The 16489-nt window shown below is 43.1% G+C and overlaps 1 protein-coding gene and 1 long non-coding RNA gene across 4 annotated transcripts in view; one reads left to right on the forward strand and one right to left on the reverse strand.

The window, feature by feature from the left end:
* Window positions 1-16489, forward strand: part of LOC105431285 (zinc finger protein rotund) — a 162253-nt gene that overhangs the window by 37217 nt on the left and 108547 nt on the right. For 2 of the 3 annotated variants that reach the window (XM_089071654.1, XM_089071655.1), the window contains exon 1: window positions 12146-14429. The exons of the other annotated variant lie outside the window; for it this stretch is intronic. In XM_089071654.1, coding sequence (XP_088927780.1) covers window positions 14094-14429 — 336 coding nt within the window. In that variant the 5' untranslated portion in view covers window positions 12146-14093. Of the gene's footprint in view, window positions 1-12145; window positions 14430-16489 lie in introns of those variants that run through there. 3 annotated transcript variants of the gene reach the window in all.
* The window catches only part of LOC148937681 (uncharacterized), a 134841-nt gene that overhangs the window by 8655 nt on the left and 109697 nt on the right, over window positions 1-16489 (reverse strand). The window lies entirely within an intron of this gene.

Consider the following 16489-nt stretch of genomic DNA (forward strand, 5'->3'; position numbering starts at 1 on the left):
GAATTTTAACATACCGTCGCGAAGATAAACTAATTAATTAATGAAATAGAAACGATTGCTTAGTGATTACTGCAATTCCAATAAGTTTTTCTCGATGTATGAAAGTGTCAAAATATGTGTTTTTAATGATATAACTTTATGTAATACATATCAGTAATATCTATATCGCTGCAACATATTGCACGTATAGCAATATTAATATTTAACATTATTTAACAAATTACTGTTTGTAACATATTTTTGCAGTCGCCTTCACCTTTTATGAACGCCATGCATCAAATAAAATATGTTTCTAAAATATGATTGGTGCAGTTTTTAGAAAAAAAATCTGAAAAAGTTGTTGCATAAATGTAAGTTTCTATATTCCTAAAAAAAAATGCATGTCTTGATAATTTATTACAATGACTTGCGTTCAGTAATTAATATGATTGGTTTTTAGCCCCATGTGAATAATACAATATGTAAATAATTAAAAAATTTCCCAAGTTATAACTGGTTATAACTTGGGAATTTTTTTAATTATTTACATATTGAGATTTAATTATTTTCCTAAATCTTTTTAGAGAATAGCTATAATATTATACCATAAATTCTTTTATTAATGTGACTTTTGATTTGTGAAAAGTGCATATAAAGATGTTTACGTCTGCAGATTTCTATCGGAAAAAAAACGCTTGTTATTACATTTATCTTTCCTAGAATTATCTTAAAAGATGTTGAAAATATGGTGAGTTTATAACATAATTGGAACAATTAAAAATGAAAAGTTCAATTCGGTTATCGATGCAGCAATGGGGATGTTATGTCGCAGGATGTGTCCTTCCCTCGTGTCGATCGTCCTCGGAGCGAAAATTTTACCGCCGCGCGATGCGGAAGGTTCCAATTTACCCCTGAGATTTTGGGCGGTCAACCAACCCTTATCCGCGGTGGATAAAACAGGGAACTTCGGGAGGTCCTGGCACGTACGGAGGAGGGAATTTACCCGGCCTCGAATTACCAACCCCTAGCGCGGAGGGATGCGCGACCCCGAACTCGCCCGAACCATCCGAGGGAATGTGCTGCCACGTCGGTTAGGGCGTTCGATTATCATGGAAAATACCACGGTCGCAAGCGGGAGAAATCTGTTTTACTATTGAGAGGGCCGAAATCTTGCGAATCTCTCGACTCGCAATGAATTTTTCCGTCTTCACTCCCGTTGTGGCGATTAGATTGAGAAACGTTCGATTCGTAAAAAAATATGAATCTCTTGGAAGCAAAATTAATCGATTTCATTTTCTATACATTTTTTAATTTTAATGGCAGAACATTCGATTATTTCAGAACTTTATTTCCTCATCGTTTTTTTTTTTTTAAATAAAGTTGACAAGTTGATTTTTTTGAGAGGTTCATATATCAACGTATATTTGAATATGTTCGACCAAACACAGGTGCGATAAATAAACCGATTTAATTGATATGCAAAAGTAAAAAGAGAATAGCAAGAGATGATCTAGTTGAAAAACACGATAACAGGGAAGAGTCGATGAAAGTTTTATAAATTTTCGAACTCTGTGGAACAGATTTGGCAACGAAACGATTGAAATCTGTTCCGTGGCGGGACGATTTCGCGGGGGAATTTTTCCGGGAAACCGGGAAAATTGCAATTTTGTCGCCTCGAACCGACTGCAGTCGGTTGCACGAGATTGTAATGTAACCTAAAAAAAAGCATTTGTTTACTCTTTTCATGATTAAAACCCGATCGTTTGCTCGCACAGTCAACAGATCGCAACAGGTAACCGTTTAATATTCTCTCTCTCTCTCGTTTTTTTTCCCCCTCCTCTTTTTTTTTTTTTATCCAGAAAAACAACGACTGGCTGCGCGATCCGCGGACCGTTTCGACGCACTCTCTCAATTACTTTTATTTGACAATCCGAACGCTTGTTTTCCCCCTTGTAGCGTTTGCGCTGCAACAGGTTGCAAAGGATGACAGAGATAATTTTTTTTCCCGCCCGAAAAATAAAAATAATATCCAGGTGTGATATACGATCATGTTTTAAACGCTGCCGCGTCTCCGCGGGCGTCGACGCCGAGCGTGCCAAAAACTGCCGTTGTCGGGATTAATGCGAGAGTGCGTGCTCCGAATGGCGAAAGTCTGATACGTCCGACGATTTCGGCCGACGCCGACGCGCCGCGATATCGATTGTTTTGCAAAATTCATAACCGGCGGTGATTAGCCGCGATTACGCGTAAATTTTATCCGTTTCTTTTCTCATCTTTATTTCGCCTTGTTTTCACGAGGGGGGGGGGGGGCAAAACGTCGGTCGTTCGTTTTTATTCGTCCGTTAATTTAAATCAAAACGGAGGAGGGGGGGGGGGGCGGGAGGAGGAGGAGAGGGAGAGGGAAGGGGTGAACATTTTTGACGCGTTTTTGCCGGGTGCATCCCTCGGGTTACTCGTTTCGTAATTCCGGGGCACCTAGTGTTACCATGTTTACGCAACAGGTGAACACCTCGCGCCTCGTGCACGTCGCTATTAACAAAATCTGCGCTAACGAGACGTTGACGTTCCCCGCCGTTCTATCGTAATTAGCGGCGGCGCGCGACTTTTCAAGCGACTTCGATCCCGGCTGCCAATTGTCCTCTCCCCGGCAACGCGCGGCATGTCCCGTGTAAAATTTCAGAAATTATCCCGGCGATCGTAAAATAAAGCGCCGCAGGTGAGTCGGCGGCCACACGCGCGTCGTACAAGCCACTCGCTCGCTCCTTTCACAGTTCGTCGTTAAAGAGGTATTAATTACTAATGGAGACGCAATTAGTACCGAGGTCGTAAATCGACAATGTCGCAACGTAACTCAGCCTTACTATCGCCGGATTAAGAACGGTAGAATTAACGATGAGAATTAATTGTCGTGGTATCATATGTCTTGGTTCTTCTCTTTAAGTATTTATCGCCCGTTGTATTCTAAAGACGATTAACATATTAAAATAGTCTATTAAAATAGTCAAATTTACCGATTATTTTCTCGCAAACGATCCATTTCCTCGCTCACACGACATAAAAACACGAATGTCGGAGGAAGAAATTATCGATTAAAATTTGGCCTACGTGAATACGTTTTATGAGAAATTATTTGCAAGTTGTTTTCTGTAAGGTGACAATAATGTGAAATTTAAAATTTTTCACATTTAGGAAAATCCATCGCAAATTTCTCTCTAGAAACGTAATAATGAAAAATTTAATTATTGTATTTTTATATATATATATATATATATATATATATATATATATATATATATGCTTCTGAAAAAATACACGTAATATATTTTACTAGCCATATAATGGATGGCATTTCTGTTATAATGGTGAAGATGGTAAATTTTTAATATATGAAATTGAAACTGTTTGGACGAGGATGAAATATTTATTAGCGACGAATAATTAACAGTTACTTCGGTTCAGATTTAGTTATCACTTTTCAGGATGCGATATAACAAACAGAGAAATAGCGATGTGATTGATGAAACGTTATTTTCCATCCTCGCACTACAGTTTTTATTGTAGTTTTACACCTGCCTTGTTTTGCGACTGCAAAAAGGCGCAAAACAAGTTTGGTTTTACTTTCGGTCGATGTTTTCGTTTCGAAATTTGCAAGCTCTGCGTTTGCCATAGGGAGCAAGATATAACGACGATGGGAGGAGAAGGAGGACGGGGGTGGAAAAAATACAGATCGACACGCCGCGGGCGGGGGTGGCGGCTAGGGGGTGGTGTATTTTTTCTGAAAACACCGCTCGCACCTCGTCTCGCCATCGTCGCCCGCGAGAAGAATGGAAAAACAATATTTTGCCGTTTCGTCCCGAGGTTCTCGGTGCTCGCTCCTTTATTGCTTTTTTTTTCCTACCTCCTTTTTTTCCCCCCTTTCGTTTTGTTATTACATAGTCTGACGCAACTGGACGAAACTCCCAGACGCGTCAAGCGGCGAGATTATGCGAATCGATGACGATGATTCTTCGAAAGCCTCGAGCTGAAAGTATCTTCAAAATGGAAAACCTGGCCTTTTGTGCCACGTTCGCGTATCGAAAGCTTCGGGAGCTCAGCGCGAGATTTTCAGGGCGGCAACAAAGTTTTATTAGATCGCCAACGAATTTAGCGTCATAATAAGACTTTAATTGTCTTAACTCGAGTTATTCAAAAGTACTTCGTGGAACTTTGAACGATCGCAATATCTATCGCGTATTTACCGCGTCGCTATATCAATATTTAAGTTTCAATATTTTCTCGCGCGTCAAATCAAATATTCTACAATATTCTACATAAAAATTTCTTCTCCTCTCTCCTTCTTATTTCCCGCCGCAATTCGCGAAGGATTAAATCTCAAGCCTGAATACTTGATGCAACCTACTTGTGCATTTTCGTGAGTTCGCCGTATCTGGCTCCTAAGCTAAAACTGTATCTTTTCGCATCGCGAAGAACTTTCTCAACTGCTATTATTAACGGTGTCCCATTATCGCGACTAATCGACGCGACCGGCATATCTCGCCAATCTCATGCCGTTTCACCCGGCCAAGACCACTTTCGGCGCTCCATCCCCTTTAACAATGTTTTCGAGCCGATCCGCTTTAAGGGATGGGCCTTTATTTAGGCTGGTAGTATGAGAACACCAAAGTACAGCGCGGGGTCTGTACGCCTCCACGATCGTCGCGGTCTCTCTCTCTCTCTCTCTCTCTCTCTCTCTCTCTCTCTCTCCCCCCCTCCCCCCTTTCCCCCTTTCTCTCTCTTTCTCTTTACTCCCTTCGACCTCCCCTTTAGTCAGCGACCTCATCACCCTCCGCTGCCTTCGGGGGTGTCGGTCGTCGCGGGGAAGGGGAGGAGGGCGGGGGGAGGGGGGCTGGTTATCGATTAAAAAATGTCTGCCCTTCAAGACGGCCTAGGTCACGACCCGTCCGTCACACGCGCGCGCGTGTGTGTGTATCGTCAATTGCCACTTGGAAACACCCGTTGATACATCCCTAATATGCACCTTTATCCATAAGAATTATTACGAGTGATCCCTCTCGTTTCCGTCCCAGTCACGGAATTTTGCACTCAATAAATATAAATTGTAATACATCATAATACAGTGACAAACCTATTTGGAATTAATTAGACTTCAATTGCATAATTCGTGTGTGATATCGATTTTCGAGTAGCTTAATTTTCAATTATAAGATAACTCGATGGCGGTAACATTGGTAACAATATTTTTCAGAAGAAAGAGTTTTTTTTTTTTTCGAATCCTATTTAACGCTTCTGCGCGTTAATTTCTATAAAAATATTTAATTTAATTTATTTAAGAAATATTTCGCTCCACGTTTCCACGACTTTTACGATTTTCAATCGCGCCTCGAGTTTCGTTAAAGAGATTCATCATTCCTTTGTACTTCTTACACATAGCGACACATGAAATATGCCCTGCTTTATGCTGTGTATGCCATCTCATTCTTACGCTGCGTTTTGCGTTTTACGATGTCTTTTGCGATACATTGCAAACGACTCGTGACACATTATGCGATGAATAAAATCCCAAGTAGTCAGCAGCGAAGCGTTGCTCTAACCGTTTCAAGATAGGTGCACCAACAGTTGGATGTACGATGCGTTTCGTTACATGTGCTGTAATATCTATTTTACTTTTGTCATAATCTTTCTACGCAATTTATTCTCTTCGTGCAATACAAATTTTTTAATGCTGTAATAAACGTAACGATTTATACGCAATACAAATTTTTTTTTAGCGTTGTAATAACGTAATGATTTTATACTCTCGGACCGAGGACTTTCTGAAACTCGACAATTCTCTGACATCGGCATCCAAATCGAAAGCTAACCTTATTTATTGAGATTGTGATGTGTAGCATGGCCAGCGGGCTGACGGCCTCATCAATATTCCCACATATTGACAGTCTGTCAATATTCCCAGATTATATAATGTTTAATTCTTGAAATGTGTGTATGTGTATATATATGCGTCACAATGTACATGTTATGAAATATATTTATTTATTATGCTACAATTATAAAATATATTTCATATTATTGCTATAGATTTAGCCTTTCTCATAAATCAGCGTAAAATAAGAGAGTCATAAATTTCAGGAGGAGGCCCTTATATCGACATATTTTTAAAAGTAAGTCGATAGTCTTTTCTGTTATAAATAATGATATTCTAATATCGATTTTATCCCAATATCGATATGATATTATACAAAAACGGTAAAATCTGACGACAGTAAGTTTGGCAATATATCATAATTATGTAGGCTTGTATCTTTTTGGTAAAAAAATAGATTAGCCCAATTACAGAATTAACGATAAACGCTGACGACGGTTTGAGGTCACCCTTCACAGCTGAGGCACCCGAATCGAGTGTGTCGCCGTCATAAGAAGGGTCCAAGTGCCGTGCGTAAAACGCGTAGGTGGTTTGCGACAGGTCAGGAGCACCGAGGAGAACGTGGATGGCGGTGCGACGGAGTAGGAAACCAGAAAGAAAGAAAGAAAGAGAGAGAGAGAGAGAGAGAGAGAGAGAGAGAGAGAGAGAGAGAGAGAGAGAGAGAGAGAGAGAAATATAGATAGATGGAGGAGAGAGAAAGAGAAAGAGAAAAACATGATGGAGAGGCAGAGGGGGAAGGATGGAGATATACAGCTATAGACGGGCGACGAGGTGGGGCGGTGAAAGAGGGATGGTAAGATCGGAGGGGACAGACAAGGACGGGGGATAATCGATAGACACGGCTAGACGCCGCCCCAGACAACCTTTTGCCTTAGCTTAAGGACACACCGACCCTTAAACAATTTAGCCGACATAAACTGATACGCACCCCGTTCTTCGCCCGTTTACTCAGGATCCCGCGTCTCAGCGTCCAAATCTCGGGGATCAAGCTTCCTGTCTCGGCTTACGTCGACTTATAATCCTCGGATGCCGATAGATTTTCCTCGTGATTTCTTGGCGTAATCGCGTGCCAGCGCGCGGCTATCGTCAAAGCGGTTTTGGATATCGAGTAGAGATTCGGCGAGATTTGTAATCCGACATTATATATCATGCTTTCCTCTTTCGGTTTATTCGATTCGAATTTTTTTTTTTTTAATTGATCTTTGGGTTTTCTTTCGACTTGTGTCTTATTCGTACGTTCATGCGTTTGTATATTTTCAGAATTAATCGGAGGCGAATGCTGTTATTTTTTTAACAACATTGTACGACTCCTGCATATATATGCGATGCATAACACCGTATATTAATAATTCAAAATGGCCGTACCGCAAGAGCCCCTATGGCCGGCACCGCGGAGATTCCTGTGATGCGATAAAAAAATAAAGGAGGGTCCGGGCAGCAGCGACCAATCGCGTTATTCTCCGATCATATCAGTCGACTTAATTTATTATTTTATGCGTGTGCAGTCTACACAAGCAATAATGAATGCAGGGCGTGCAAAGGTAATGTCTTAAGGCAATTCATAACGAATGGCATTGTTTCGGCATGTGATTATATTAATTAGGCGGAAAATTTCTAAATGCATCGTGAATAAAAAATACTTTTAATTTTGTCGACTTCGAATTGATTCTTATTAGAATTTCTAATTTCGGAATTTCTAAAAATTATCAACTCACTAAAACGATCAATATCACGCTACAATTTAACTTTAGAAAAGTTGTTTATTAGAAAATCTCAAATTAAGTATTTCAATAAATAACGTTAAAACAAGTGAAATCGTTAAGATATTTTTATACATCTAAGAAATAATGCGTCTTAAAAATTATTTTTGCTTCAATAGTCGCAGTTCAAAACTGTTAAAAATTGGCGTATGGACGCAGTGTCTGAGCGTCTACAATGAATCGAAATTCCGATTACACTCGCTTTTCGGTCGCGCTGACTTAAAAATAAGAGCAATTCAGGAGTGACTCATAAGATGAACATACTCGTTCGTCACGCGGGGTAGTCGCGCGGGGGGGGATCCTTATGAGGATCGTTCTAACGCAGACGTCTCGCGGCGAACAGAAGCGGTGTTCGATGTGCGAAACCGATGCTCGGAGGGCAGTGCTGAATGGGGGAAGAGGGAAGGGAAAAACCTACCTCAACCGGGATATGCTGGAGGGAGGGTTCGTTCGAGATGGGAGAGCAAAAGAGGAAAATAAGAAAAGAAAGCGGGAGCCGCGGAGGAGACGATGTCGTCTTTCCACCCTCGTGGACGACGACGACGACGACGACGGGATATCTGGGTCGAGACTCGTCGTCGCCGGCGTCCCGGCGCCAGGCAACCTTCTCTTTGACTTTTTTCGACGGGCCGGCGAACGGAAAAACGTCCAGAGATGGAAAAGTACTGCGGTGCTCCGTTGTCCCGGTGGTTTTCTTCGCTTTATTCTCGGGAATGAGGAAAGCGTATTTCGGCCGCGTTTACGTCGTAAAGTGACGTTAATTGATAATTTTTTCGAAGATGGTTTCTCCAAGTTCTCTCATGCCGCAATCTCCTTTCGTACATCTACATATAAATGGCAGAAGAGAGGATAGATTGTAATAAGAGAGCAAAACATTAGTATTAATTTGTTAATTGAAATATTCTATAGATAAGAGCACGGTAAACTTACAACAAAAAGTATGTATTATTTTATTTTTATAAAAGACATACATATTAATATGATTGCGATATTTTTTTATCCATCGGATAAATATAGTATATACACATCAATAATCAGTTATAATATTTTTTTATACTTATGTTTTTGTTATCTTGATCGAAATTAATATATTACTTTTTTATCATTACTAATAATGTTAAAAAATACGAATAAAACTTGTTATTACAATTTATCATGTAGATTATCATTTACCTCACAAATTAAGAATTCTAGAGTAATATTATAGCAGCAAATGTATTTGACGTGTGTTTGATTTATGCGTCATTACATCATTTTTATTAATATTTTTATATTGTGAGATTTGTTGGAAATGCATGCGATCACTGCAATCGATGGAAAATGGATTCTGCAATCGTAGTTTATCCGAGAATTTTTCGAAAGTTTCCGTTTTCGAAATCGAAGCCAGACATCGGCTATCGTCGCTGAAGAGCCTAACGGATTGAGAGATTCAGATTGGCCGGTGCTCGGGGATCTAATTCTATAGGAGTGAGGGAGACGCGGGAAGAAGGGGATGCGAAAACTCGTCGCCGCGCGAGGGCTGTCGGTGTAAAACTGGCGGAAGGCCGCCACCGCCGCCGGCCGTTACGCGAAAGTTAGAAGTTAGTTACACGGGGGTGGCCGCCCCTCATCTGCATATCCGTACACCCTACCCCCTCGCCGGCCCGTCGCATCCGCAACCCCTTTCCCTTCTCTACTCTCGCTTCCGAGTCGCTCCGATCTTCCTCTAACCAGCGTGCTGCCACCGCAAGCTGCTCAACAAGTGGTTCTTCGGTTTAGCGCCCAGCTTAGCGCTTCTTTAATTTTCGTTGCCCCTTTCTTTGTGACCTCGTAACTACGTTCCCTCGTGTCTATCGCGATGCACACTGCCCGTCGAGCGAGGTAAACGCGATAGCAGCGGTTTTAATAGAAATCTCCCTTCCTTTCGAATTTTTCATTGAACACGTGTTTTGCTGAAAAAAAAAAAAGCGCGCTCTACGTTCGTGTATCCTTTGGAAATGTGTCGAATCTCTTCAACGCTGTAATCTTAACTGATGTTACAGACTTAAAACGAGATCATTCAGTTGTAACGTCTCACTAAGCAAATCGATGATACTTTCAACAAGTTCAATTTTCTTAACTGCAATGATATTGCAGATAATAGCGCACTTTGCTTCGTGAGCAATAAGAAAATCAGTATGAAAGACATAGGGAGAGAGCAGGGGTTGCGCCACTTCGGGTGCTTCAAAGGGTGACTTCTCACGCAAGTGGCGGACATGCATTCGCATGCGTGACGAGCGTAATAACGGATAATACTCTTCAAGCTTTGAATGAAGGAAGAAACGACCGTTTTCCGGAGAACAAGGTGTCGAGGAGGCATGAGAAATCGAAGACAGAGGCGAGCTTTCCAAGCACAGGGTGCTCGTCTGCGGCACAGATTATGAAACTCTTCTCTCGGTCCGCTCCGCCCCGAAAAACCAAAACACAAATAATATTGTGCGCGGAATGGCATACCGCAATGGGGAAAGGGTGGCGCTCGGCTGCCTCATCGGGCTATTTAGGGCGGAAGGAAGAAAGGGTTCTCCAATAGTGCGAGGCTATCTGCATACCAATGGTATAATGGTAATTAGGGATGCACCGTTAGAGGCATTAGAAGCACGTCGAGCTCTCTTCCCCGCCTGCTCCCGCTGTCGGTGCTTTCGTTTCGATTATACTCTCTGTTAAAGAAGAGAATGAATCTCCAAGAGCGTCGGGGAGTCACGTTCTCTCGCTCTTTCTCTCCCTCCTTCCGGACACTTCTCCACGTATAGCGAGTTAACCCAAAGAGCTGATGCCACTCGAAAAGAAGCGCGTCACTACCTGTGCCTGCGGCCCACCCGTCGTTATTTTGCGAGTGTTCTCTCGTAAAACGAGACTAAAGTGTATTTGTGGCGTCGATTATTCTATGTTTTGGGCTGGCTGGTTTGAATCTTTTACGTCGATCGATCGTACCCATCGTGTATAACCCGAGACCCACTAAAAGTGATGAGAGTATTATCTGATGTTTTACTGAATTTTTATTACATCTCTCTTTGATAGATTATTACGTCGTTACATCATTCAAATTGAATTAACTGAATTGAATCATCATTCTTTTTTTCTTTTCTTCTTAATAATACATGATCGTTCGTAATCGCGTTTTATAATAAGAAAAAGTAGTTGTTGGAATCATCATCGTCGAGATCAACACGGTGATAGACTCAAAGATCCTTTTCAGAGATTCTTTTTCTTGCGGAAATAAATAATCTCTATAAAAAGTAGTTCTGCTAGTTAGCATACAATTAAGTACCGTTTGTCGCGTTTGCATTCTTATTCTCGGGGAGGGTGGATTAATTTATGCGGGGAAGTTTGCGCTTAGTGGTGGCCATGTTGCTTTTGACGTACTCGTCAAAGTATTCTTTGCCGAATACGTACACGAATGCGAGTGTACACACGGCATTGCCACGATCTTCCAAACCACCCCTATTTCTACCCTCCCCCCCGTCTCCCTCTTCGCTTCTAACACACGTGACACTCGCACACATCGATTCCTGGATGTGTGCTTTCTGGTCGTCAGAGCGCATGCTGCACTGCGCACAATTCCTGCCACCCCATCCACCTACTTCCACCGCTGTACCTCTCTTGCCACCCCGACGCCCCCGCTCCCGACCCCAAACTCTCGTGCAGCGCGCCATGCAACCCCCTAGGAGGCGACTCTTATTATTTCCATTTTTCCAATTCGGTTGGGGGGCGGGAAGCGAGCGTGCAACACACTCCCCCACCCTCTTCTACTTCCTTGCCGCCTTCACTCCCACCTTTCGGTCCGTCTCCATCACCCTCTTACTTGCACCCCCTCCTCAGGTGGCCGGCCGAAGGAAAAATATCTATATTTATCTGTTTCTTCGCGCGGGCTACGTCTCTCTATCCCCTTCTCGCTCCTACCCCCGTACGATCCCGCAACTCCACTCTCCGCCTCTACCTTCGAGATTCTCTCTGTCTCTCGTACTTTCTTTCTTTTTCTTATTCCTTCTACTTCTTTCTCCTTCTTACTTTCCTCTACCACTTCTTACCGCGGCGCCGCGCGTCCGCGAGACTGACGGAGAGAGAGGGCAAAGAAGGATAAGAGAGACAGAGAGGGTACATAAGAGTGTGATGGCAGGAGGGTAGAGAGAGGAAAAGGAAGTAAAAGACGAAGGCTACTACGACGACGACGACGACGACGACGACGACGACGACGACGACTACGACGACTACGACGACTACGACGACGACGACGACGACGACGACGACGACGATGACGACGACGACGACGACGACGACGACGACGACGACGACGACGACGACGACGCCGGCGGCCACGGCGAAGCGTGCGCGCCTTTCCTTGGCCTCAAGCGCGAGAAAGAGAGACCGAGGAGGAAGGAGACGGCGGTAGGAGTAGGAAGGATAGAAAGGGAGAGAAGGACGGAGAAAGAGAGCGCCGAGCTTCCGCTTCCTTATGCTCCGCCGCGGACTGCATCAACCAGTCGCGCGGTCGCGCTCACATAAGAAACTGGATTCGAGAGGCCGACCCCCTTCTCGAGGCAGCGCGCGGTTCCGCAAAAGCGGAAGGAAGCGTACGGTTACCGGCGAGTGTACGTCGCGCGGCCATCGCGAGGCCACTCGTCGGCTAATAAAGCACGCCTAATATAACAAGATAACACGTACGTGCAACGTGGAAGAAGAAATTATCCGCGCTCTACCAAGGCTCGAGCACAACTGACCGAACGTTTACCCCCACCACTGCGCTAACGAGCGACGCGAAGCGAGTCGAACGTCGTCCGCTATTCACAAGGGGCCCTGTAGGGCCCGTCGAATCGGGCCCGAGCGCGAGGGCCCGTTGTTGCCCATCGGGTACACTCGGCTCGACGACAGTCGCGTCATTCACGCCAATGATGAAGAGAGGGGGGCCGTGCGGCCTCCTGAACGAGTTCCACGAATACGCCACGAGGATGACGCCGCCGGAAATAACGGAGGCTTAAGGGGATGTTACTCGATGCCACTTCGCGCCACCGAGGAAGATGTTTCTGCTCCTTTCAGTGCTTCCTCTTCCTCCTCTTCTTCCTGGCGACGGAAAGATCCGACCAGGTGGAGGAAGGCGAGTTCGGGGAGGATGCTGTATGTTCTCATTGAGGGACAAATCTTAACGAAGAGGGGGCAGCATCGATGTTAATGTCACGGAAACGGGAGAGATCCCAGACGATCAACCAAAGTTCCTATTTTTCACGTGTTTTAGCCCAAAGATTAGAAAATTAAGGGAGAGAGAATTAGAGCGGCGAATAAGGGAGGCGGAAAGAGATTGAGGATGAGAAGGAAAACGGTAGAAGAGAAGACCGAGATGACGCACGTCGGAACCTCGTGTCTACGACGAGAATGGAGCCTCCCGCGCTAATTAACCAGCCAATTAGAAAGCCCGTGGCCATGCGTAATGAGCTGCGCGCGCAAAAGTTCCTAAATGCAACGCGGTCCTTTTTCCTTCGAATTCGCGCCGATTACGCGGCGCGCACTAATAATATAAATTTAGATACATTAAGGAAACGAAAAAACCTCTCCTCTCGGCCGTATTGATTACGACCGCGTTTGAGATTACGAGAGTGTGATCGAAGCGGTGCAGCGGGAGAGCAAGTGGAGGATAAGGAGCGCTTTAGTCCTTGATACTAGTCCGCTAACAATCATAGTGATAGTATAATAATACCGTTAGGGGTTAATTGTACAACAGCGAAGGGCGCCTTCTCTGCCGAGACGAGAGGGAGAAGGTGGAATAAATAAGCAACGTACTTGTGTCTTATGGCGTCGAATTACGCCGACAGGCAATAAAAAAAAAAAAAAAAGGAGGCTCGAGGCGCCTACGAAGACGACGAGGTACACACAGTTTTCCTGCCCCGCGCACAAAACCACGGTGCGCGGAAGGAAACCTATCTTTTGTTTTTGAGACAGCATGGAACCTACGGATGAACACGCTCGACTTCGGAAGCCGACCTCGCAGCTCTTTAAGCAGTTTTTAACCGTACATTAATGTGCCACGTGGGCTCTTGAAGCAATTTCACAGACCGCGCGCGCCGCGCGGTGTTTTTATCCTCTTAACGCGAGTACGAAGTAATTAAATAAAATAAATAGAAGGATATTACGGAATATATATATATAAACAAATAAATAAAAAAAAAATATATATATATATATATATACACAATTTAAGAACTTATTTAATTATATATTCCTATATACATATACAAGGAACACATGTACAGGTATTTTACTAGGTCCCTACGATTTTGAAACTCATCTTCGTTGAAACAAAGAGAGACGAAAAGCGAGACTCGCAAGAAGACCAAAGAGAAGGGATGCTTTTCGCGCGTTACGCGAGATCTAGAAAGATATTTTTCATCGCGTCGAACCGCGTATAACGGGAAACGCCTAAAATGTCCACGATGAGTGTCGTCTCGAACTCTTCCGTCGAGGTGGACTCGGATTCCTCGAACGACGTGTCGAGCAAAGACGACAGCAGTGCCGAAAGAAAGTTTATCCTACGCAACGAGCTATACAACAGCTTGCTGGCGAGCGCGTTAGGCAAAACCGTGCTCAACAGGCATCTCAATTTCAAAGAGCAGGGAATTAACTTCAATCTAGCATCCCTGAAGGACAACTTAAATGCGCTCGGTGCACTGAAGGAGTTAAAGGACCTCAAGGGCTTGACCGTCAGCAGTGTGCCCGCCTTTCCGAGGAATCTAGCCCTCCATCGGGAAGATCACGATGAGGTTAGACTCGAGTTCCTGAGAAATTCTTTTTGCGGCGTTGCCGTTGCATCCGTCCGTTACTGCTATATTGGCAGTATCAAGTTTTTTTCTTTTAAACGATAGCTGACATTTTTACGTACGGGAAAAAAACCTCAGTCAGTTTTTCCTTTCATACCTAACGGAGGGTAAAAGATAAATAAAGGCATGTTGTAATATTGAAAACGAGAAGTAGAGACGAGAGGTGATAAATTCGATATAACTTAATAATTCTTCGTTCACATATTTGTGCAATTTTACCTTACGATTAGATAGTGCCGAGTGCCGAGTTAACAAAACTTAATATATGTCATCGTTTGCGTAAGAAGAACGTGAGGAAAATGGAGCTGAAACGGAGGTTAGAGCTTTCCTTGAAAAGTTGCTGTAACGCGCAGTTTAACGAACCTCACGTGGGCATAGTACTCGCGGTATATTAGGAGCATATAAGCGGAAGTGGAAAAGCGCCAAGTATCAAGCGGGAGGACGTAGACGGTGTCGTGGCCGGAGAGGAGGGATCGTGGGGAATAAGTTAGCGAAGAGTTAAAGGCCGGATGACAGGTCGGCGAAACAGGTTTGCGAGATAAAGTGCGTTCTATCGTGGCTGATATTCGTCGTCGGTATAAGTTGTCAGTTAAAAAGTTAGTAGAGCACAGTTAGCGAGTGGCGAGTGGTTTTCGCGAAACGAGGACATAAAACGCCGTGGCCGAGCCGAGATTTCGTTTCTCCCGTATAACGATCTGTTTTGCTTGACAGTTTCTTCGAACGGTTCCCCCCCCCCCCCCTCCCCCCCGATGTATTTTGCCTTGATTGATTTAACGACGTTCAATTATTTTGGAACGTTTACCTTGATTTTCGATTTTGTGGAACGATGATAATGACTGCTTTTATAACTGCTAATCTCTTTAAGTATTGTTTTACTGTAAAACTGGGAAAGATTTAATGTGAGGAAACAGTCGTGTGCGAGAGAAGAAAGAAAAATATCAGTTATCTAAAGCGTATCTTAAAATTAAAAATGATTAAATCAAGGTAAATTTTTTATTTATAGACTATAAGTTTAAATAAGCATCTAGTGTAATTAATGTCTGCTTTTTGTTCAACTATTTTATTCTTTTTTAATATGTCATTAACGGTAACTGCTGCTGTTTATTAAAACTCTTTCATCATTTACAGGCTAGTACTTATATAAATAATATTCTATATATTTTTTTTATTTTATTTTTTACTTTAAACAAAGATATCAATTAACTCTTTAGAAAATATATCTTGATTGATGATGCTTGCGCTTCTTTCTGTCTTAATTTATTAATTTGCTGCGCGCTGCCGGCCATTTCCTGTTGCTTCCTTTTGCTTTTCCTCGAGTTGCAGCCGTGAAGGAACTTTTCTTGGCACGATTATGGTTTTGGCTCGCTTTAGTCGAAGACGATTCCTGACCTAAATCCATAAACATTGCACCTGCGTGCTTGCGCGCGTTTCAATTGTATAGAGTTTATCGGTTTCGCAATAGCCTTCATGAGAATAAATTCTTTATTTAATCGATCCATTTATTTACGACAACGAATTTCCATTATGGATTATAGCTTTTCATTGTAATGGGTAAGCTCGTAATATCTTTTCATTATTACGAAAAGAAATTGCGTTGATTTAATTGACCGTCGTAACGGATATAGAATCGTTAACTAAAGTCAAACATTTTTGGTTTATGGCACAACGATAAAGAATAATAATGGACGTATTTATTATCGCTTTTATGCTATTCGATCATCAAACTTTTCACGAGTATAACCAATCAGGGATTAATTACTTTTCAAACTGGAGGCTTATCAGAAGCTCATGTTGAGTCTGGGGAAAGGGAAACGTTACGGGCATCACATTGCGTGCTCGAGAACGTGTAATTAAGTTAGTCGTAATAATGAAACGCATCATCCCCCTTTGAGAAAGGTCCTTTAAGAAATAACAGCCCTGGTAAGCTCTGGGGGATGGTTATTCGAGAAACTAATAATCACGCTTGCGATTCGTAACACGTTTTTCTCACGACGCACCGCTGC

This window comes from Pogonomyrmex barbatus, unplaced genomic scaffold (genome assembly GCF_055798465.1).
Source record: "Pogonomyrmex barbatus isolate J1 unplaced genomic scaffold, ASM5579846v1 scaffold12, whole genome shotgun sequence".
Taxonomy (NCBI): domain Eukaryota; kingdom Metazoa; phylum Arthropoda; class Insecta; order Hymenoptera; family Formicidae; genus Pogonomyrmex; species Pogonomyrmex barbatus.